Below are 23,684 nucleotides of genomic sequence, written 5' to 3'. Positions count from 1 at the left end.
AGAGAAAGGCTTTATTGATAATGAAGGAGGAAAACCATTTAGGCTTCAGTCTATTCAGCTCAGCCGTACTGAACCGCAGAGCCAATGAAAAAGTGTAACTGTAGACTTTTGTGCTACCATACACTCCTGTTACAGTGTTGAGAAGTGCACTATAAATACCGAATAATCCTAATAATGGATGTGTCACAAAAATTAAATGCATCTTTTAATCCACTCCTAAACATTGAAAATAATTCACAATCACAGATTTTATTATATCATTAACATTTTAAATTTGACATGAAACACTGTGTTTATAAATGCTAATTTACATCCTAGAGGTTCACAGACAGTTTTAAATCTATGACAGCTTTTTAGAGCAGGGCACCATTAACTTTTATATATGTAGTGTTTCATGTCCACTGTAAAAGTGTTACTGCATGAATGTAAATATATTACCACCCCTGCCTACACATGCAGTGAAACCATATCAATATTGCTATTAAAATGCCAATACCATTAGTCACTGGGATTTTAAGTCTCTTGGGATTGGGATCAAAAGTCTAATGGAAAGTGAAAGAGAAAGTTTTTTTGCTTTTTTGTTTTTGCTTTGTGCGGCGCAGCGGTTCGGCTTGTTCTGGATTCGATTGTAGTGGGAAATGAAGCTCGTCCCAGTGTTTGTGATCCTCGCTCACAGTAAGATCAGCTGGTCCCTGATTCATGATGTTTAGTGTAAAAATATATCAGCTGTTTAAACAGGAGTAAGAGCTTTCTGTCTCCCTCCTGCTGCTCCGCTCCGGTTTTTGTATCTGATTTAGAGCAGCTGTTCACAGGAGAGGGAAACGGAGAACGGCTTACATATGATCAAACCTTCAAAAACAAACTGAAATGATTGCTCAGAATTACTGAGAAGTTATTGATACAAAAAATCTGCTGTATTATTATTATTATTATTATTATTATTATTATTACTAAAATACATATTTGGCACAGGCCTGCTGGGTCAGTACATAGTGCACAAAGTAAGCTCCATAAAGACTGGATAAGCTGCTTCTCTATGTGTTTTTTTAGGTGGTACTCTTGTCTGTATAGTGTATTTGCCATACTGACTTCAAGAAATAGTGGGAAATCTCACATGTACCAGTCTTTTTCTCCTGTTGTGTGCAATTCAGTGAGTTATTTCTGTTTTTGTTGGCTGCATTGTCAGTCGCTACAGAACAGAGGTCACGTTTTAATGCGTCTGCTCATGAACTCTTTTTACTTGAGCAGTGACAAATGAACTGTAAACCAGTTGAGCTGGGTCTTCCTGAGGTGACACACCTCATCAGCATCCACAGACTATTTAAAGCACATGTCAGAGCACTTTAAAAACGTTAAAATCATGCTTAGATATTAGTCTATTATTTAACATGAATTCTTTTATAACCAGGCTGTCATCAGTGAAGGACACACACAGCACGTTGTGGACACGGTGAAGTCAGAATTACTTTCTCCAGCTTTGTCTTCATAATTAAACATCTGTGACTGTTTTGACAGTAAGACAGGTTTACAGCCTGCTCCTCCTCAATGAGACATTTAATGCACATTACTGTGATCACTGTTTGCTTTAGCCGCATACTGTAAGACAATGATCAACACTGATCTTTGTCGTGGAACCAAAAGTCAGATCTGTTTTCTGGAACAGAGCCCAACTGTTCTTCAGCCCCAGGAAATCAGAACAGCTCAAGATTCCTATGGAAGTTCACCCACCCAGATCATATTTACAGATGGGAATTGATAAGAATTTACCTGTTCTGATTCCATTATTGATTCTTATTGGCTGCACTCTGAACGAACCTTTTGTAAACCAGTGTGGCTGTTTTTGTTGTACCATTGCTGCTCTTGCATGCTTTTTTCTATCTGTCTCTGTCTGACAGCAGAGTCTGTTTTTTGCAGTATACTTGGGTATCCACTGACAGCAATGTAATGTCATGCCAAGAAAAGCACTTCTCTGTAGTGATCACTGTTATTTGTGATTGAACTGATGTAATTTCATGACACGTCACAAAGTCAGAGTCTGTCTCAGCACTGAATTTGTGGTCATTTATTGGTTTGAATAACAGTAGGAAAAAGTAGCAGAATGCAGTTTCTCTGGAAGGACCTTGTGTGGGTGGGTGAGGTTGGGTGATGTTAAAGCTTGTTTGTCCAAATATGCCCTGGATTCAAGATTCAAGAAGTTTATTGTCATGTACACAGCAAAACACAGTAGTTACACAGAGAAGTGAAATTCTTCATTTGTGGGTTCCCTTCACACAACTAAATAGCAACTAACTAAAATAAAGAATAAACGTAACTCTGAGCATAGAAAATAGCATAGAAAATAATAAATAACGTAAAACAAGTGATATGTTTGCATATGATAAATATGCAATAATAAGATGTTTATATTGTATGAAGTTGTGTTATGTTGTATATAAATGTACAAAATTGCAAATTTACAGGTTAAAGATAATTACAGTTCAACAATCAGTCAGTGATTCAGTAGCCTGATGGCCTGTGGATAGAAACTGGGTTTTAGTCTGGTTGTCCCTGCTTTTACCCTCCTGTAATGCTGCCAGATGGCAGGAGTGTGAACAGTGTGTGCTGTGGGTGGGTGCGGTCCTTGACGATGTTGTGTGCCCTCTTCCTGACCCGAGTGTTGTAAATGTCCTGTAGTGGTTCCAGTTCTTCTGTAATTTTTGCATTCATTTTTCATACTGAAAGAAACATTTCTGAAAAGTCAGGTTCATTCATCCACACATTTAATCCCTATAATATTTTGACTATTTTAGGTTGTACTTAGTTTGAGCTGGCTTTCTGTTTTGGAGCTCCATAAGTTAATTCATAGTGGGGGTGTTCTCTTTTAATTTTAGAGACCCAATATCTAAATTCGTAATGACAAAACTACATTTTGCCCACGTGGAAGCGAAATGGAAGCAAAAAAGAAATTAAGCAAGAAATCCCCCCCCCCCCCCCAAAAAAAATAAAATAAAATAAAACAAACTGAGCATTGAAACCAAACTGGATTGTAGAGACTTGTACAGACAGACTTTATCTTATTAGATGCAGATAGTTTTCTTCTCACAGTCATGTAGGCACCAGCCTGAGATGAAGACACAAAGTGCATCATAACTATTAACACAGCTTACAGTGAGTTGTTTTCCATCCGCACACTACAAGGTTACACACACACCAACAGTACACAGAAGTTAAATAAGGTGAAACACAAATTTTTCCCTATAGTGACAGAGAAACAAGAAAACTGGATGTACTTATTGTTTGTTAGTTAGTGAGCCTGATCTGGATCTCCTCGCCTCTAAATATGTGTTTTCTGTGGAACAGAAACTGAGTTAACATGTTTCTGTATCCCCAGTTTCCCAGCATGCCTCAGGGGTGGAGGTGGAGGTCTATGAGGGGGAGGACTCTGCGCTACTGCCCTGTCAGGTTCCTGCTCCTTTATTTAAAGACGATGTAGTTGTTTGGAGACGTGACGATCTGAATCCTGCAATCATCCACACTCTCATCAAGGAACACGATGACATTATAAACCAAAACCCTCGTTACACCAGCAGAACATCAGTCCAGAAGGAAGCCCTGCAGACTGGAGACCTGAGCCTCACTCTGAGAAACCCTACAGTCTCTGACAGTGGAACCTACATCTGCACCACCCGCAGCTTCGGAGAGGACAGGAACACAACTGAAGTACAGTTGAAGGTCAAAGGTCAGGCTATGAAAAGTGTCTTTGCCCATCAACAGTGACCAGAGCTGATGAAAAAAACTACCCAACTACAGTAATAGCCTGACAAACAGTTTTCAACCAACTGCAACGTTTATTGAAGGTTCCCTCCAGAAAAGATGTCATCATGCTTACCTCTGAATAAAAGAGGTAAGCGTGATAAAAAGCAAAAAACAAAACAAAACAGTAGCCTTACAAAAAGAACAAAGTAGCAGAACATTTAATCTTGATCATTTAATACGTTATAATAATTTACATAATCAGTGTTCATCAATATAATATACAAACAGACAATATACATGTCTGATAAGTAAGCTAGAAGTTTAGACAAAAACATGCCAGTCCTTTTTCTTGCTGGCAACAAAACAAAATAGGTCCCAAAGTGGAATCCTGCAGGATGCCACATTTCCCCATCGAATCTGAAAAATCATTATTTAAAATTTCAGAAATCTAAAATACTGCTGGAACAAGTGAAACTACTGTGGGTGATGTTCAGGTTGCTTGTGTTTTTTACAGGACCTTCTCCAGTCTGGGTCAAAGTTGTCCCAGCTGTCCTGATTCCCCTGGTTCTCTTGGCTGCTGCTGTTGCTGTCTTCATAAGCCTTGTATATAAAAGGATGAAGAAAACTGCAGGTAGTGTGTGTGTTTGTGTGTTGCAGACCTGGCCGGCTCCTGTGGGGATGTTGAGAGTTTCAGTTTAAAATCTGATGACACGTACTGGTACTGACTTTCAGGAACAATGGAAATGTGCAGAGCTTCAGTAACTACAGAGCGATACTATGAAGATATGGGAAATAGTTGTTGATGCTAGGCTAAGAAGAAGAGTGATGATCAGCGAGCAGCAGTAGGACTTCATGCCAAGAGAGAGTGCTATAGATGTGGTGTTTGGTGTACGCTGTAAGAGGCAGATGATCCATTTTGAGACCCCTAAAGGAAGAAGACTAATTTATACCCACAAGCTCTGCCTTCAGTTCCTCACTGATGTTGTTTACAGTTTTGTTTCTCAAGTTATGAATGTTGTCCGTGCAGTTGCCTTCAAAAGAACAAAAGCTGCCCTTGATAAGAAGCAAACATATTCATGGAGGAATGCTATACTGATAAAATCTCCTACAGGAGGTCAAAGACATGTAGAATGAAGTGGGAAAAAAATACATTTTAAACTAAAAAAAAAAGACGTCTTTAACCTTGAATGGAGAAGACAGACATTTTCTGTCAGATATCAATAAATCCAGCACCAGTCAGGCATTATATGTATCCTATACTTTTATCTTCACACATAAAACCTGAATATATGATAGGATGAATTAACACATTGGTTATGGTTCTTTCGTTTTTTTTTTTTTTTACATATCTGATTAACAGATTTTTGGCACGCCTTTCCTGAAAGGAAAATGCTTTTCCTGAAAGGAAAATGCTTCCCACAGATCTCTATCCCCTCCCAGTCTTCCGTGCAATAGGTGATTATGTGAGCTCCACTAAGCCACACAGCCTGCTGTTATCCACATTATAGAAAGACGTTTTTTTTCTTTTTTTTTTATAAAGTGATTTACTGCTGCTGTTTGCTACAGTTGATGTTCTTCTCTGCTCTCTCAGTTTGCCAGCTCAAAGCAGTGGACGTGACAGAGGGTGCAGAAAGTGTCCTGCTGCCCTTTGAATCCAAAAAATGTAAGAGAGAGGACATCATAGTGGAGTGGAAACGTATCCAAGATAAAGAAGTCAAGGCAATCGTATATGAGCAGGGTCAGACACAGCATCATAAAAACAACAAATCGTTCCGACGCCGCACAGAGATGAAGAAAGACCCACGGACTACAGGAAATGCCAGTCTGACTCTGAGAAATGTTAGCTGTGAAGATGGAGGTGTTTACATCTGCACCGTCTGCGACAATGAGGGAAAGACCCTGGAGCAGCAAGTGGTGGTGCTCTTGGTTCATGGTCAGTATAAGAGAATTTGACCTAAAAGCTCCTGCTGAACACATTCATGTCCATTAGTAATATTGACAGTTATATTTCTGTGAAGGTTAGTGACCTCACATGAAAATGCTGTTAGTGTGATAAAAACAAAAGAACTGATGTATACTTTGACAGAAAATAAACAGAGCAGTCCCCTTAATTGGAGTCATGTGATTTCATGCATTTACCAGGACTCTGTGATCTGACTCACTGTTGTGTTTCTCCTCTGCAGAGGGATGGCTGAAAACCATCAGAGGTTTGTTCCACATTGCCACAGAAAACAATGAAGACTCCGCCACTCCACTTTCTCTTCTTCCAAAGTAACTCTGTTTACTGCAGTCAGTATGAGTTATCTGAAGCTTTTGGTTGATTGCTGCTTTGATTATCAGAGAAACTACTGTTTGATTTCTTCATTCAACCATTTCTATTTACACTCTGTAGACAGAAATTGTCTTCTGTGGTCTGTGCACTACATTTTGGACTGGCTGTATTCTCTTGACAAGAACAACTTGTTACTTTAACTTATCCAAAACATTAATTTGCCTTTATAGGCTACAGTGTGAGTGTGTGTGAACAGATAAAAATGCTCAGATTAGAGCACTGCAGAAATGTGTGTGACTGGTAGAATAATGACTTGTAGTAGAAAGCTATTTAATGCTCAACTTGAATATAGGAAGGTTCTGTATAAGTACCAGTTCACTATGCATAAATGCACAGGAAAGCTCAGATGTCCAAGTTTTCCAACAGCACTTGAACAAAGCTTGCACAGTCAGAGTCTTAAAAGAGGATTTTTAAAAGAAAGAAAAGTCAGTAGATAATAATTGATACTAAAAAGACCAACAGCGCCTCCTTCAACTGACACATCACCACAGACAGGCACACAGCCCCTCCCCTCACTAGCAGCTAAACAGTGAGGTTTCAGCAGTGAGTAAAGCTCCTGTTTTAATAGTGTTGAAATATTGAAGAGTTAACATAAATGTTAACCTGGCTCCTCATTAGCAATTACCTGATAGCCACTTTACCTGTCTGTTTTGTTAAGGTAGTGGCTATGGCTACTAAATTAGATAATTTTTAATAACAATATACTATATAATGTTAAAACTGCACACAAATATAATGTAACCTGTGTGTGTCTGGTAACCCGTGCACACATTTTTTACCAATCTGTAAGTGAAAGAAAAGAATGTCACAAATATTTGTAGACATTTGTATCCACAGAAAACCTTTTAGCAGTTAGTCATCACATCTGTGTAAAATCTGTTTGAGTCATTCATGTTTAATTAGTTGGTGATGTGTCAATTTTTAATAATAGTTACACAAAAATCACTGCACATGAGTTGTATGGGTCATTTTTGCACATTTGTTACTAGCCTAATTCCTCTCTGTATGGCTCTTCATCCCCAAAGCAGCCTAAAGTTTTGTGTTTAAGTGTAAGAAATATTCTATAAGATCGAGAAAACAAAAACTGATTGAAAGACTAAAGTGCTTCATGTTAGGGTTAAAAGACAAACGGGATAATTAACAAAGACACTAACAACACAAACTGTGCACATTAATTTATAAAATATATATAAAAAACTGCGAATGGGGAAAAAATGGCAATGAATTGAACCATTAAATGTTGGACAAGGGTCATATAATTGGCTATTCATTCGAGGCTATGCTCCTTTTTAATCAGTGGAGTAGATATGGACATTGTTAAAAAAAAAAAAAAAAAAGGTCAATGACTCTAACTGAAGTACTATGTAGCTGTCACGGTTCTGGGTCCGTTGGACCCAGTATTTTGAGTTTATTATGTTTTGGATTAATTTTGCATCATGGATTGTTTTCTTGTTGTGCTTGTGATGATTATTATTTGTCACGGCGAGTGAGAGGAGCCTTGTGGAGGAAATGAAGGAGGATCCAAACGCAGGCAGTAGTGGAGAAGTGAGGGTGGTTTATTGAGCACAAAATAAGGACAAACAGCAAATGGAGCTCGAACTAAACTATACTGGGAAACAGCTAAACTATAGCGCAGAAACCAGAACATGAACATGAAGCAGGGCGAGCAGAAGCAGACGATGGTTAACAGCAGGGTGAACACACGAGCGAGACACGGTGGTTACACAGACGGACCAGCAACTACAATGACGGAGGACACGACTTAAATACACACAGAGAAACACGGGAATTACACACAGGTGGTGGACACAGCTGGGAACAATCAGTAAGACGAGACAGAGGTAAAACTGAACACACTCACATGAGACGCAGACCTTCACAATAAAACATCACACGCAGGCTCGACATCGAGAGACAGACAGGAAATGACATATGAAACTAAACCCACATCTTAAACCCAGATAAACAGAAACATGGAACTCTAATAATAGACATCTTAATCATCACCATAACACGACAAGAGAACAAGAACACAATCCCTGATGCAAACTTAAATCAAAACACAATAAACTCAAAATACTGGGTCCAACGGACCCAGAACCGTGACATTATTTGAGTTTCATGTTTCTGTTATCCATGTTTTAGGAATTGTGTTTTCATGCATAGTTCAGTTCATTTTTCAGTTAGAAAAAGCATGAAACTTGTTATCAGAGGTAGAGATTCCTAACAAAGAGTTTTGCACTTTCATTTGATAACACATACTGTTTATGTATATTTAACATCACATGCTGACACAAAGGATTATGGTATAACTATAATTAACACAGCTTGTGTAGTCTTTAAATAGATGAGTGTTTTAAAGAGCACATTATTTTTTCTAATTCAGCAGTTAATATAAGCACTGTATGTTTATTTCAAAGATAATAATTAAAAACACTCCTTGTAATTCATTAAAATCAGATCAACTTTTATTTTCAAAGGTAAATAAAGTATATCAGCCAACATACTGGACAATGTTCTGCTGAACAACACACATATTACCAATATTGTAGCTGGTGTTAAGATGGTGTTGAGTTTTTTGGTCTAAATAACCCAAAATGTGATGTCCACATATGTGGACGTCAGGTCCAAGGAGGTTAAGGATGGTTTGTTTGTCCGTCTAGGCATTACTGCTTGAATTACTGTCATGAATTTAGGTCAGGGGTCCCCAACTCCAGGCCTCGAGGGCCAGTGTCCTGCAGGTTTTAGATCTCACTCTGGGTCTACACACCTGAATCAAATGATTAGTTCATTACCAGGCCTCTGGAGAACTGCAAAACATGTTGAGGAGGTAATTTAGCCATTCGAATTAGCTGTGTTCGATCAAAGACACATTTAAAACCTGCAGGACACTGGCCCTCGAGGCTTGGAGTTGGGGACCCCTGATTTAGGTGATCCAAATACAATTGCCTGAAGAAAGTGTTTAACATTGTCCAAACTTCCCTCAAGTACAGTGGCTATCGATGTGGGTTGGAGATGCAATGACCTTGAACCTGCAGGTGACCACACCATCTGTGACGAAGGGCTCATCTCTTCTTTTTGCTATAGAATTCCTGCATGGAAACAATTGCATTCTTTACAAACTAAACTTGCTCTACCCATTTCATTTATCTGCGACCGGGTCGCGGGGACAGCAGTCTAAGCAGAAAACTTCAGACCTCCCTCTCCAGCTTATCCATGGTAACTCCTTCAGGTCCTGGGTCTGATCGAGGGCCTCCTCCCGGTGGTACACGGCCAGTACACCTCACCAGGGAGACGCCCAGAAGGAATCCTTGTCAGATGCCAGATCCACCTTAGCCAGGTCAGGAATCAGGATGAGGAAGAAATTAGGTCAGATCAGTGCAGGTTTTCGCACTGCTCAATATTTCCAAAATACATTTGTAACCAAATAACTTTGAAAACATATGTTTTTTTGTTTGATTTTTTTTAAGAAAAGAAAAATCAGAGAGTGGGGCTGGAAAGACAGCTTTGCTCAACAGGTTACAGTAGATCAGATGCCACCTACTTTTCATGACAATCTTTTTTTATGGCATTGTAACAGGGTGGCCATTTGCCATTCTTTACAGGCATAAATCTTTCCTTTGGTAATTGATCAGTAAATCTCACTGCATATAAATTCAGCTTACTGTTATAATTTCATGAGTAAAGCTGCTCAGGTGATTTAATTGCGTAAATGAAGTAAATGTTGAACTTTGTTGCAATTTCTGTTTTAAATCAATAGTCCATGTTTTGATTTAGTTTTGCAAGTTGCTGATTCAACACAGATCCTCTGCTATGGGTGAAACCTGCCTCTGAGTTTTTCATCACTTCACCAGAACAGTGTCAGGCAATCATTGAGAAACTGGGCTTAGCGTATGTGACGGTACAGAAATGCAAGCGCCAGGCACAGAATGAATAAGAGGCTTTGATGTATCTAAATCCAGATTTTAGTCTGAATTTTTGCTAACTATAATCAAAATATCTACTCTCTTATTAACCGCTGGATGTAAAATAATATATACAAAAGAAAAAATTCTGAATCACATTTAGTGATTTGATTACCACAATGAGTGATCCACAATTTAGGATTCAGGCATTTGTTTTAGTTCAATATCGCAATCATTCTATGATTAGTTTACAGAACCAGCAGTTAGCAGCAATAACTTCAGCTGCTTAAATTAATTGACATTTGCAAGCATTCCTTTAAACACAGCATTTCAGTCAGGTTAAGGACTGGACTACCATGCTATAGATTTGCTGCGGTGCTTGGGGTCATTATCATGTTGCATGGTGTGATTTAGGAGAAGCTTTAGCTGTCAGAAAGACAGCCTCACTTTGGACTCTAGAAAACTTTGGCATACAGAGGAGTTCATCGACTGCAAGGTGCCCATCTCTTGTGGCTGCAGGACGAGCTCACATCACCATCCTTGAAGCAGCATGCTTGACAGTTGGTTTGAGGTGTTTGTCCTGTGTTTGGGTCCTCTTGGAGGAGCTCCTTACACTCCATCTTATGTCATGCAGAGACACATCTTCTATAATTATAACTGAGAAGATGGAAGACGATGTCATTAACTAAGAATTGATTTCTAAAATGTCATCAACTAGCTTGCTGACTGTTGCATAAGTAGCAAATAATCCTGCTCATCTTTATTACTATTAGTGCTATGAGTCGGTTTTCTTAAAAGCTTAGTTTTCTTTCACATAGCATGTGAAACCAATTTCTTGCCATTTTATGCAGGTGAGGAGTTTGGTGTCACTGCAACATTGCCCCTGTTTAACATATTTTATTGGGTGTGAGAGATTATAAACAGGTGGAGTAACACCCGAATCACTTTTGGTGTCAATGGACCACAGCTTATTTTAAGTTTCGACCACAGTACGGTGTTTTCTTGCTCACATTAGTTCCTTGATTCTGATGCTTTTCCACAGAGTCACAATACGTACTTTCAAATAATATAGGATCTCTAAAACATTTTTACATTATCAGAGCTGTCCAAAACAAAATATGTTGTGTTTTATAGGAACAATATTTATGTGCAATGTACTGTGGTATGTTGTATAATTTATGTACACCTTCTCCATCCCATTTCATCTGTCTGTTTTCTGTGCCAAGTTTTTTTCTGTTTAAATGGAAACACAAAGACGTACTTTTGTTTATATTTAGTGTATAAAGTGTATATCTATTTTCTTACTTTTCTTATATCTATTCGGTTTTTTGCACTGATGTAATTGGAGCCTCGTAGTCTCATCTCTCTATATACTATACTGTATATAGCGGAAATGACAGATGTTTTCTTTGACTTTTTTTTTAAACTTTTGTACAGAGCAGAATCCCTTTTGTCACAGATATGTTTATTAATATACATTGGATGTCCCTGGGCACACAAATTAGGCTTAACTAGGAAAAACAGCAGCTTAAAAAGGATTTTTGACTGAGGATAATGGTGTCAGACTTTCCCATTTTAATGCAGACATTTAAAGCTATTGCAAAGCTTGTTGACTTTGGGAATGATGCTGTTCAGCGGTGGCTGCAGTTCCCTGGGCTCTGTTCCTGATGGAAGAGATGAAGGAACAACCTGTTAGTCCATCAAATGTGTGTAGTAGCACTGAGACAGAGACGAGAGTCTCAGTCTGCAGCTGTGACTTAAGGCATAATACCTGTCCGGGTTGCATGTGTAAACTTTGTGAGAAAGCCATCGCTCAGGGAAATGTGTAAAAGCTGGTGAGCCTTTAGAACAAGTGTAGCTATTGTGTGGCAATCAAAACAAAATGTGAATATTAAATCAAAATGCCTGACTTTCATAAAAATGCGTTTCTCTCAAGTCTCTTTTTTTCTAATGAAAATGAGCTACATTCAAGTCAAAATTATTACAAAATAAATGAATAAAAAGTTGTATTTTTTGTTTAGTTTTTGTGTGTTGGAAGTCTCCTCTTTGATGCGTTGACTACGCGTGTACACTAGAAGGAAAGCCTTTCTAAAAGGGGTCGAACAGCAGGGGGTAATTACGGAAGCAAAATGATGTTTAGTTCTGATTAAATCAGCTCTTCCTCACACAGAGTGATAAAACTAAGCTCTAGCCTCTGCTGCTACAACAGAAAGGTAGAGGGAAAATGGCTGGTAAATTTTTGATTCGGGGAGAAATCTTTATCCTAGTTTAACAACAAAATTTCAAGGCTGTCCTCAAGGATTCTGAGACAAAGCACATAAATGCTGAAAAACCATTAAAAATACTGGTCACTTCAAAAAACAAAACAAGAAGCTTTTTACAGCTGATGCAGGAAGTTATTTTTATAAAAGTCACTTTGGTTTTCAAAGTAGGAGAGTATCACAGTTTCAGTATCGTTATCCAAACTGTGACTGAAGCAAGAGCACGAGTCTCTGTTTAAAAGGTTGAGTATGAAGGTAAAAAGAAATATACAGCATGTTGATGTGCTGATATGTGAGATCTGCCAGAAGCAGGAGGCTCGGTCAAACTTCATCAGAAGATTGGACATTTTCATAGTTCACTGCTCCATCATCAACCTCATCTTTGCACATCTGTAAAATACAGAACAATGAACGTCATTAAAACTGTAACTGCATTTTGCATTTAGCACAATCAGACTAAAAGCCGACAAAGTAAAGATTTTCTTTTATCCTGATGGGTTCTACTTGTTCATGAGCCAGAAAATACAGTTTTATCCACAATTCAGTGTGATCGCCTATTTATTGTGTATACTTTGTCCGAAAAAAGTTAACAAACTCACCGTGTTTTCCTCCATCTGTGCTTTTTTCCCTAAAAGGACCAAGTAAGGAGTCAACTTTAGCTTCCACAAACAAAATCTTGTTCATAAATGATTATTCTCACCAACTCTTATCCAGATGTTGACGATCACAACAGCAGCATTAAGTGCTGCTAAACCCAGAGCCACAATGATGAGCCTGTACAAGGACCAGCCTGGGAAGATAAAGAAAACACGAAAAGCATATTTTAAATGTATTTTTCTTTGCAAAACACACAACACAAACCTCAAACTTTTCATTCTGAAATTCAGAAAGCGGAGGAAAAATGATACAGAGGACAAGTTGGCATTACTTTGTAATTTTCTTGAACCTTCCATGCTTTCCAACTCTTTTGTCCCCAGACCTGCTCTTACTGTATTTCCAATTGTGATTTCCAATTTAACTGTTGTTGTTGTAATTGTTTGTTTGTTTGTTTGTTCACCTAAATGAAAAAAGAAGATTCAGTGGACCTTTCACTAATAAATTGTCTGTATAAATTGTCTGTCAGTTAAAACTTTAAGTTGTTAAAATAAGCAAATAATGTGAAGTTACTTTCAAAATTTTATCATAATCATTAAAATCTCTCCTCCTTTCTTACCTGATGAATGAGGGCTGAAGGTAAAAAGCTGCTCTTTGCCATCTTCTGTTGTTACGTTACACTTAAAGTCAGAGTTAGATATGTGACTGTATAAAGAATTTACAAAAGTCACAGTAGCAGAGCAGGACGACTGTAATGTTTTTATGTTTGAGTAATCTCTATTCAGACCTTCACTGTAATGGATCCACTTCACTTTGTGTTCACAATGTCCATGTACCTGCACAGAGCAGTTTAAAGTCACCTGATCCCTGCTCTTCTGTTCAGTCACTGGTGAAGATAAGCGCAAGAAGAATTAAAAAGTATGAATACATTTCTTTTCACTAAATGTAATGTTTCATGATGTTGCTCTAACAACACAGTTTGAACTCCAACATATTGTGGTGTAAATACTCACTGATGACATCAGACAGATAAACCACAGCATCTGGACCTTGCTGTTTCCCTGGATTGCCTCTAAACTGTCTGCAGGTGTAACGACCAACATCCTCAGCTGTGACCTTCTTTATAACCAGTGAACATTCTGCTGTAACACTCAGTCTGTCTGATTTGGCCTTTTCTTTGATCTGTCCAAGATTAACCAGCTCTACTGCTGCTTTTCCTCTTGAATCAGTGAAGAGCCAGGTGGTAGTGTCACAGCTGTGATGGTTTTTGATCATGTTTTCACAAGGCAAAGTGACTTTATCTCCATCTCTGACAGTGAAGGAGAGTGAAAGATCTCCACTTAGATCTCCTGAAAATATAACAGAGAGAAAAAACAATACTTGTCTGAACGGAGACGATTTACATTCTTATTACAAAAGAACTAACAAAAAACTTGATTTGGGTTGTCAAACAAAAGCACAGCTGTCTTGGATTTCAAAATAAAGTAAAACTCAAAAGAAGAAAAAAAATCTCTTACATGTTACATGTATCCTTACCTTCAAACTGAAGCACAAATATAAAAAAAACACAGACCTTGTAATACATCTAGATACACGGAGAGCTTCCTTTAATTAGTGAATCATGATGTCCTCATAAAGACTTTCAGCTTACTCTTCTCACATTACTTAACAACCAGTTCAAAACAAACAAGTTCAGCTGATTTGCTCCACAAAGACTCCAAAAGGAGGAATATAAAAATAAATGCAGAAAGCAAACAGAAAGTATCACAGCATAAAAGCTAAAGTAGGTAAAAGAAAATTTGATGTAGAAATTACACCTAATAATTGAGACAAAACAAGAGTTTGGTGACTATTGTAACTGAACATACTTATCAATATCAGACGTCTATCATTAAGACAGTGAATTATTCAAAACTACTTCATGCATCTGTTAATCTTAACAATAATCTATTCAGTAAGTTAGATGCTGATAAAGTGTTACAGTAGGAAGAGGTTTTCAAAGCTAATTAATTTTCATATCTGAAAATGTGTGTTTGAAATTTGTTGTTGAGATTAAGTAAAATAGCAAAAAGGTTTTAGTTGTAAATAAAGGTTTCCTTACCTGAAAAAAGCAGCAACAGAAACAGAGAAATGTTGAAGAATTTGTGTTCAATCATCACGTTTTGTTCTGGTTTTCCTTCTCATTTTGTCACATCTATAACTGGCAAACTCTGTTGTACTTGTCAAAGACACATGCCTATCTAGTTTACTTCCTGTCTCCTCCTCATTCAGGCTGTGGTCATTTTCAATGTTATGGTTATTTCTTGTATTTATTTTTTAATGTAGATCATATGAATTCCCTCAGTTTTTCAAATGTGTAGACCCCTTCTCAACCAAACTGACACTGCAGTCTTACTAATTTTGGTGGAGGTAAATAAGAGTAATTTTATAGGATATTAAATAATGTGTTGTAGAGTTTTATCTCCACTAAAGCCACAGCACACTTCCTGTCCACTGCCATATATCAAAGTATGTATTTGTACCAATTGTCTTGTGCAAACTCATATTGCTTGTTCAGTGTTTAACAGAATCCATGTTGGTGATGGTAAGCAAGACTTTGCTCTTAATGATTTAGCTTGTTTAATTAATTATTAATGAGCAGCAGCAGAGCGGGGGAGGTGTTATCCACAAATGACCAGAATAAACATAAATGGGAATATTTTGTATTTTAGATTGCTTTACTGTCTTGCAACCTAAAAAAATGTATTTAGTTCTCAGGTCCTAGTTGCTTTGGCTTTATTCCTCCCTTAGTGTAAAAGCTAGTTCTTTTCTTGTGGATGCAGTGGCAGGTTTTCACATTTTCAGTGCCACTCATTCAAGGGACTGCTTTAGTCTCATCCTTTCCCCATCCTTATAACACTGGATTTGCATAATGACTGAAACTAGCACCCCTGTTTAGCTTTCTCATTTCCTGTCTTATTTTGTTGAGCATGTGTTTGTATAGGAATTTCTTTTACTTATGTATTAATCACATTATTTTATTGTATAATGCCTTGGTGCCACTGGATTTTAACATGTCTGACACCCATACTGTAAGACAAATGGTGGAGGTGTTGTAAGGAAGTTGGGGGAAGCAGACCACTCCACAAGAGAGTGTGAACCTTAATGTGTGAAACAGCTGTGTACTGCCTTTTGTTCCTGAAGAAGGTAGTTAACTGAGAGCCATGCTGGGCTCAGTGAGACTCTGCTGACCTGGCCCACGGTCATGTAGGCTCTCCACAAGCTTGGTTTTCTGTTCTTTGTGTGTTTGGATTAAAGAATGTTAGCTACCGCTCACCGCTCGTCTGCAGGCTTTATTTAGATGGAAAACCTCCACAACATGTTCCATGTGTGCATTGTCTTGGGTTTTGCTTCCTTTGTTCCTTTGTTTTCCTTTACTCCAAAGTGACCTTATCTCCGTCTCTGACAGTAAATGAAAGAGAAAGATCTACTGAGAATATGCCAGAGAAGTAGAAATGTCACCATTACTTTTCAGAGTGCAGATTAATGACATACTTAAGCAGAGAGAGTTTGAATTTGGATGTTTATTTTTTCATTTTTTTGACTGCAACAATTTTATTTTAATTTGCTTTGCTTAAAGAAACATCACTGGCATCTTATTTACATAAAGAACACTCATTTATGAAAAAATAAAATATGAAAAAAAAAGTTCTTCATTTTCTATTGTATTTTTTTTTTAAACCAGTTAGTGTATGTGTCTATTTGGTAGCTTAGTTTCTTGCAATTATTATACAGCACCCCCTTCTGGACAACAGTAATTGTTACAAAAATAAATGAAGCTGGTTGTTACATGGGGAACTTCAGCCTAACATCTTCCATTATACACTCCAGTAGACATAAAACTAATAACAAAACAGTGATGTTGATTGAAAAGTGTGTATCCAAAACAAAAGCCAAACTTTTATTGGGGCAAGGAAAAAACCAACAGGGACCAGATAACAATATCCATCAAACAAAGCTGAATATACAACAGGAAATCTCATAAGCAGACAGACAGTAAGCATCGAACAGAATGAGTGGTTACACCCACAGGAAATGAAAGGGAAACAAACACTGCCGCAACTCGATTAAGCAAGTATACACTCCAATAGCAACGTGTGTTTAAATACACAACAGGAAATGAAGGAAGGTAAACTAGATGGGAAAACAAACACTGCTGCGACTAATCAAGGAGGCAAATACAAAGGAAGTGAAATTTATTAGAAAGTGCAGGCAACAAAAATAAAACTGTAAATAAAAGAGAACCATCCAAAAAAGACAGAACAGGAAATATAATAGAAAATATAATATATAAATGTCAAAGGAGCTTGCAAAGAAAAGCGTCTGGATTTCTTTAAGTTGCTTGAAGATGTTTCACCTCTCATCCGAGAAGCTTCTTCAGTTCTAAGGTCAAATGGTGGAGAGTCCCAGATATAAACCTAGTGGGAGTATCCCCCCACAGAGGGACAAAAGGACCCCCTGATGATCCTCTAATCGCCTGAGCCAAGGTGTGAAACTGGGTGTGGGTCCCAATCAGCCAGATCAGCCAGACGCTTTTCTTTGCAAGCTCCTTTGACTACGATGACCTGGATGACTGAGAACCTTCACAGACATAATATATAAATCTAAATAATATAATATCCAGTATAATTCCAAACTGAAAACACTGTTGTTGGGTTTCCTATTGTTGTATTTTGTCTATACACCCTTGTGGTTAAAAAAACACCTAAGGTCCAAAAACGTTTGCAGGTTCAGGGAAAGTTCATTAGTCCTGGTTAAAGTAATATACTTGGGTATGGTTGTGGTCATGACTGTAACTTTACTGAACAACTGTTTTCACTGACTTCACAGATGACAATAAGCTTGTCATGTAATGAAATAAATGTATTTGTTCAATGTTATTGATCTGATCAAGGTCTAAATAATCCAACACTAAACTTTGATCGGAGCAGGTGCTTAAATCTGTTCAACACTGACCTGTGCTGTTATTTACTTTTTTGGGCCACTTTCCAAGTCAGTCAATGGGAAAAACATCCACCGTCCACCTTTTCCACCATGTGTCACTTTGCACTTCAAAATCTCCAACAATTGTTGGATTGGTAAATATGATCAGATGTTGTAAAGGTCACACTAGCTGAGCAGGTAGACTGTGATATCCACACGCCATTGTCATTGTTATATAGTCATTTCACAGTGTATTTGTATTCTTCATATGTGGACACAGAGCAGTTTAATGTCACTGTGTGTGTAGCCTGTGTGTCCTTTAGATATTCTAAACTTGCAGTGGATATTGTCTCCTTTCACTTTAACTCTCATATGTATGTGTCCTGATTTATGATCAATCTCAGGTGTCTTGAACTGAATTTCTTCATTTAGATAAGTTTAAGCCCTTTGTGAAAAAACCTGCTCACCAGAGGGAAGGTTTGTTGTCAGTAGAGAAATGCAACCAACATAATAAAACTTTCTCATTCATTCATGTAAAATTGTGTTTTTCATACAGGTAAAGACATATCCTCCCACTCTGATGCCTGATTCCATTTAATCCTGCTTTTGATGCTTAGAGTAATGAGACACAAATGTTTGAATAATTGTTTATGGAAAAAATGAAACTAAACTTATAAATTACTGCAGTTTTAGAAAATTTACAGGCAAATAGCAAAATAAACACATCTATGTACATCATTTCAAAACTTTGAACAAAAGATAAAATAAAACTGAAAGCCTTTCAAATGTTACAAAACAAAATGTGTCACAAATTCTGCTCTTTAAGCACTCACACAACTGCTTCCTCCTTTTAAACTGAGCAAACCGATAATTCTTATAGGGACGAAGCTTTTTCACAGAAGCAATGACCTGATGATTAAGTTTCCTTTTTGTTTACTCTATGGTAGCATAGAGGCTGCTGGGATCTGTGGAGGAAGCTTTCACAGTGGAGTAGGTAACTGTCTCATCACTGTCACATTTATCCCGAACCTGGAAGCACACAGACCACAGGATGTTTCACCACATGTAACACAACACAGTGAAAACATCATTTACTAATGCACTGATGAAGCCAGAAACATATCATATGCATTACTTTATTTTCACTGTTAGCCTTGTTGGTGTAGCTGATGGAGATGTAGGAAACACCATCTTCATGATCCGCCTACACAGTAAAGAAAACATGATTACTGCCCTCTGAGATGCAGGAGGATCTACACTGACCCGTCTCTGCCAACGATGTCAAAATGTGTTACCACTTCTTTTGGCTTAGTTTGACAGCACCAGTTCACTTCCCTTCAGTTTGAAATCTATCTCTTGCACAGTCTCATGTTGTAAAGTTAGTTTTATAATGTTGAAGAACAAATGCAAACAGCAGAAGTTGTGAGTTTGACCTTATTATTTTCTAAATGACTGAAGGATTTGAAGTCAAGCCTGAATAAATATATGCATTACATCAGTGCAACTTCCAGTTACTTTTGAGTGTTTAAACATCTGCAACAATCATAGATAGATAATGACATAAAACACATAAAATGCAACACAAAAGTCCAACTACCAGTACCATAGGGTCTTTTTTGTGATCAGAAAGGACTTTGCACATAGGTTGATGTCATTTTTGGAGTTAATAATTATAAAATCAAAGCAAAAATGAATTTTGCACCCTCTTTTTTCTTTTCTTGATCTTTTGCTGCACCAACCACTGCATCACTTCTGATCTAGAATTAAAATGTTTAGTAAAGATTATTTTTAAACTCACATTTTCATTGGCTTGTGTTTTGGTCCCTGAAAAGAAAAGAAAAACAGGATTACACACTTGACCACAGAGAAGATTCAGCTTTAATATTTAATGTGGGATTTTCTCTCACCTCTCTTCAGTACAATCAGTTTCACAGCAAAGATTAAAAGTGCTGCTGAAATAACAGCCACGAGGATGTACGGCCACACCAGAGCTGCACCTGAACATAAATATCTGAAGCTTTTCATTTACTGTTCAATGTCTAAGAGGTAGAAAAGTTGCAAATATGACATGCATGTGACTTAACAAAAAACTATTCAATCATTGCTTTGAACCCCCACCCCCCAAAAAAAGAAAAAAAAGAAAAATCACCTGGTTCATCAGTCTGTGATGTTGTTCTTGATGTTCTTGTTGTTCTTGTTGTTGTTACTTTTCTTGTTGTTGTTGTTGTTGTTGTTGTTGCTGCTGATGTTACTGTATCTTCATCATTCAAACAAAAGATCAAATTCAGCTAATTAAAAGTTCTTTCCTCACATCAGTTGAAAGTAATTTTCTCAACCAAATCTCTCCTGGTTTCTTACCTGATGACTGAGGCCTGAAGGTAAAAAGCTGCTCTTTGTTTTCTTCTGTTGTTACGTTACACTTAAAGTCAGAGTTAGATATGTGACTGTATGATGACTTTATAAAAGTAACAGCAGCAGAGCAGGACGACTGTAATGTTTTTAAATTTGAGTAATCTCTATTCAGACCTCCACTGTCATGGATCCACTTCAGTTTGTGTTTACACCGTTCATATGTCCACACAGAGCAGTTTAAAGTCACTTGATCAGTGTTCTTCTGTTCAGTCACTGGTGAAGATAAGTTCCAAGAAAAAAGCAAACAAACAAACATTTTTAAAAAAAAATAAATGTAAGGTGTTAGCATATTGTTTAGTTGTTCACAGCTTGTAAGTACTGGTGGTCTGGTGTGGTGTGGTGTAAATACTCACTGATGACAACAGACAGATAAACCACAGCATCTGGACCTTGCTGTTTCTCTGGATTGCCTCTAAACTGTCTGCAGGTGTAACGACCAACATCCTCAGCTGTGACCTTCTTTATAACCAGTGAACATTCTGCTGTAACACTCAGTCTGTCTGATTTGGCCTTTTCTTTGATCTGTCCAAGATTAACCAGCTCTACTGTGCTTCTTGATTCAATGAAGAGCCAGTTGATAGCGTTACAGTTGTGATGATTCTTCATCACATTTTCACAAGGCAAAGTGACTTTATCTCCATCTCTGACAGTGAAGGAGAGTGAAAGATCTCCAGTTAGTGCCCCTGAGAACACGACAAAGAATCAAAAAGGTAACACTGCATGTCAGAGCGCAGATAATTTTGCATAGTTATGCACACATGTATGCATTTGTATCTTTTTCATTTTCACTAGTGCACTGAGCTGGAAATGTTTTTAAATCTTTCTCTTATACACATGTTGGATGTATCCTTACCAACTGAAGCACAGGTACAGCAGTAAAAACACTTTAAGCTAAATAGATTTAACCATCATTTCTCTTAGCCTCTCTTTTCTCACTTTCTTCTTGAGCTTCTGAAAAATAAGTGTATCAGCTTCCCTGTTATTAGTGAGGTAATACATTCATAGAACTCAGAATCTGCTGAGATGATAATAATAATGTCCTCAATGTAAACTTTTGTAATCTCATTTATAAACGTATCTGTATTCCTACCTGTTAATTGAAGCATTAGTATCACTGATAAAAACATGTTAATCCATCTGAATTCAGCCATCATGCTTCTCGGTATTTCTCCTTCCTGTTTCTCACACTAATGACAGTCGCAGACTTTAAAGTCGTGCTCCCTGTGGCGGTTCCTGTGGTTGTTATCTCACTATCTCACGCTAACTGTTCAGGAAGTCCTTTCTCTGACAATTTCTGTTGTTTATAAAATGGCTGGGGAACGAAACAATATTAAAGAGGTCAAAGGTCACTCACTACAGGCCATCAAACCCTGTAAAACTAAAACGAGCACGTAGAACAGACAGCCGAATGTTGCTCAGTGACTTATGATAATCCCACTGTCCGTTTGTGAAGGTAAGATTATGTCTTCTTGCTCTGATACTTGTTGGTCCCTCACTGTGTCTGTGAAGTGTTGTTTTTCTGAGAAGTGAAGGGGCAGAGTTGGTGAGAATGTAGAAGTGTTACCGTCAGAAACACAGACGCTTCACACACTAAATGTCCTTTAGACATTTAAACTAAGTGTAACAGCAAACTGTTCTCACAGCTGAGGGTGTTGGTTATTACACTTTCAGAAAGTTCAACATATTGTTTTTTTTTTGTGGCTCATGCCTATGTTGTTAATAGTAAACATTTCAATCATATAATTTTCAGCTCAGACTGTCTCATTAAAACACAAACTGGAAGATTACTGTAAATTTCATTCTCTCTTTTTTTATTCGTGACTGAAAGTAAGGTCAACAGGGTAGAAACATTAATCTGCATAGATGTGCAGAGGCAACAAACTCACAGGCTCAACTGTTGTCACTTCATTGGTACATCATTTCTTCCTCATTACATCTTATTTAAGTGTCTCTTTCTGAGAACTGAAGGGGAAGTGCTTTGGTGCAAATGTGGATACGACAGCACCAGCATAACTCTGCAGGTTTTAGTGTCTTTTAGATATTTTAAAGCTGCAGAAGATTGTTACGACCCCCTCTGCTAGGCGTCAGGGAGGGAGTAACATACACGATCATTATTACATAAAGAAAGAACAGTCACGAGTAAAAGTTAAAGGGTAACTAAGGCAGACTGGCCGCACACAAAATAAAAGCTAGGGTTTTAACTAAGGCAAGCCAGCTTCACAAAATCCTACTCACAGCCAGCTAGCAGCTCAAAACTCTAATCAGGCTAAGTTTAAAGCATGCACCAAGATTCGACAATGTTCAGCAATATGAACAAGTTCAACAAAGATCGACGAGGGAGGCACGAAAGGCAAACTGCCAGAGGTGGGACCAAGTCATTGTTTTGCAAGTCTCAAGTAAGTCTCAAGTCTTTATCCTCAAGTCTCAAGTCAAGTCTCAAGTAATGTCAGGCAAGTCAGAGTCGAGTCTCAAGTCACTGGTGTAAAAGTCCAAGTAAAGTCACAAGTCTGAAATTTTGAATTTCAAGTCCTTTCGAGTCTTTAAAAAAAAACGAAAAAAAGCATGTTGCAGTTATATGCTAAATGTAAATATTAGACCATGTAATTTTTAAATCTGTGTTTTTCTCAACACATGACAAAATAGTGAACTTAGAAAATATACACAAATTGTGAAATTGCACCTCGTCATCTCCGAGCATGAAGTAAGGAGAGCCTTCAAGAGAGTGAACACCAGGAAAGCAGCAGGACCAGACGGCATCCCAGGTCGTATCCTAAGAGACTGCGCATACCAGCTAGCTCCTGTGTTCACTGAGATATTCAACATCTCTTTATCTCAGTCGGTGATCCCCACATGCTTTAAAGAGTCCATCATTGTTCCTGTCCCGAAGAAACCCCACCCTGCTTCTCTCAATGACTATCGCCCTGTAGCCCTCACCTCAGTAGTGATGAAGTGCTTTGAACGCCTGGTCAGAGACTTCATCATTTCTTCACTACCAGACACACTGGACCCACTACAGTTCGCTTACCGTCCAAATCGTTCCACAGACGATGCCATCTCTCATCTCCTCCACACATCACTCACTCACTTGGACACTAGAAGGGGGAATTATGTTAAAATGCTCTTCATAGACTACAGCTCTGCATTTAACACCATAATTCCCTCCACACTCACCACCAAGCTGGAGCATCTGGGACTCAGCTCATCTATGTGTCAGTGGATCTCCAACTTCCTAACTGGCAGACCACAGGCAGTAAGGATGGGCGGACATGTCTCAGCCTCCACCACTCTCAGCACTGGAGCCCCCCAGGGGTGTGTTCTGAGCCCCCTGCTGTACTCTTTGTACACATATGACTGTGTGGCCACTACCAACTCCACCACCATCATCAAGTTTGCTGACGACACCGTCGTGGTGGGCCTGATCTCTGATAACAACGAGACGGCCTACCTGAAGGAGATTAGGAATCTGGAGAACTGGTGCCAGAG

At 38.1% G+C, this 23,684-nt stretch overlaps 3 protein-coding genes across 4 annotated transcripts; 1 reads left to right on the top strand and 2 right to left on the bottom strand.

Annotated features, from left to right (window-relative positions):
- Window positions 1-555: 555 nt before the first annotated feature.
- LOC120725163 lies at window positions 556-7,428 on the top strand. Of its 2 annotated transcripts, XM_040017891.1 has the most exons (6): window positions 634-675; window positions 3,371-3,441; window positions 3,570-3,718; window positions 4,250-4,366; window positions 5,327-5,668; window positions 5,919-7,428. In XM_040017891.1, the coding sequence occupies exons 2-6, from the start codon at window positions 3,380-3,382 to the stop codon at window positions 6,008-6,010; spliced, it is 762 nt and encodes a 253-aa protein (XP_039873825.1). In that variant the 5' UTR covers window positions 634-675; window positions 3,371-3,379; the 3' UTR covers window positions 6,011-7,428. The 2 variants fall into 2 exon arrangements, with proteins under 2 accessions (XP_039873823.1, XP_039873825.1); XM_040017889.1 differs by having other exon boundaries at window positions 556-675; window positions 3,371-3,718.
- Window positions 7,429-11,296: 3,868 nt separating this feature from the next.
- Window positions 11,297-15,428, bottom strand: LOC120725160. The gene is made up of 7 exons (XM_040017886.1): window positions 14,929-15,428; window positions 13,841-14,176; window positions 13,447-13,713; window positions 13,162-13,290; window positions 12,934-13,023; window positions 12,833-12,861; window positions 11,297-12,623 (listed from the first exon to the last, which is right to left on the bottom strand). The coding sequence occupies exons 1-7, from the start codon at window positions 14,981-14,983 to the stop codon at window positions 12,555-12,557; spliced, it is 975 nt and encodes a 324-aa protein (XP_039873820.1). The 5' UTR covers window positions 14,984-15,428; the 3' UTR covers window positions 11,297-12,554.
- Window positions 15,429-17,496: 2,068 nt separating this feature from the next.
- LOC120725158 lies at window positions 17,497-22,179 on the bottom strand. Its single transcript, XM_040017884.1, has 8 exons — window positions 21,292-22,179; window positions 20,555-20,884; window positions 20,148-20,414; window positions 19,939-20,046; window positions 19,697-19,786; window positions 19,588-19,613; window positions 18,925-18,993; window positions 17,497-18,818 (listed from the first exon to the last, which is right to left on the bottom strand). The coding sequence occupies exons 1-8, from the start codon at window positions 21,353-21,355 to the stop codon at window positions 18,723-18,725; spliced, it is 1,050 nt and encodes a 349-aa protein (XP_039873818.1). The 5' UTR covers window positions 21,356-22,179; the 3' UTR covers window positions 17,497-18,722.
- Window positions 22,180-23,684: the final 1,505 nt, after the last annotated feature.

The sequence above is a fragment of the Simochromis diagramma genome, unplaced genomic scaffold, assembly GCF_900408965.1.
Source record: "Simochromis diagramma unplaced genomic scaffold, fSimDia1.1 OVJJ01000802.1, whole genome shotgun sequence".
NCBI classification, from domain to species: Eukaryota; Metazoa; Chordata; class Actinopteri; order Cichliformes; family Cichlidae; genus Simochromis; species Simochromis diagramma.
This window is presented reverse-complemented; position numbering and strand designations above follow the sequence as displayed.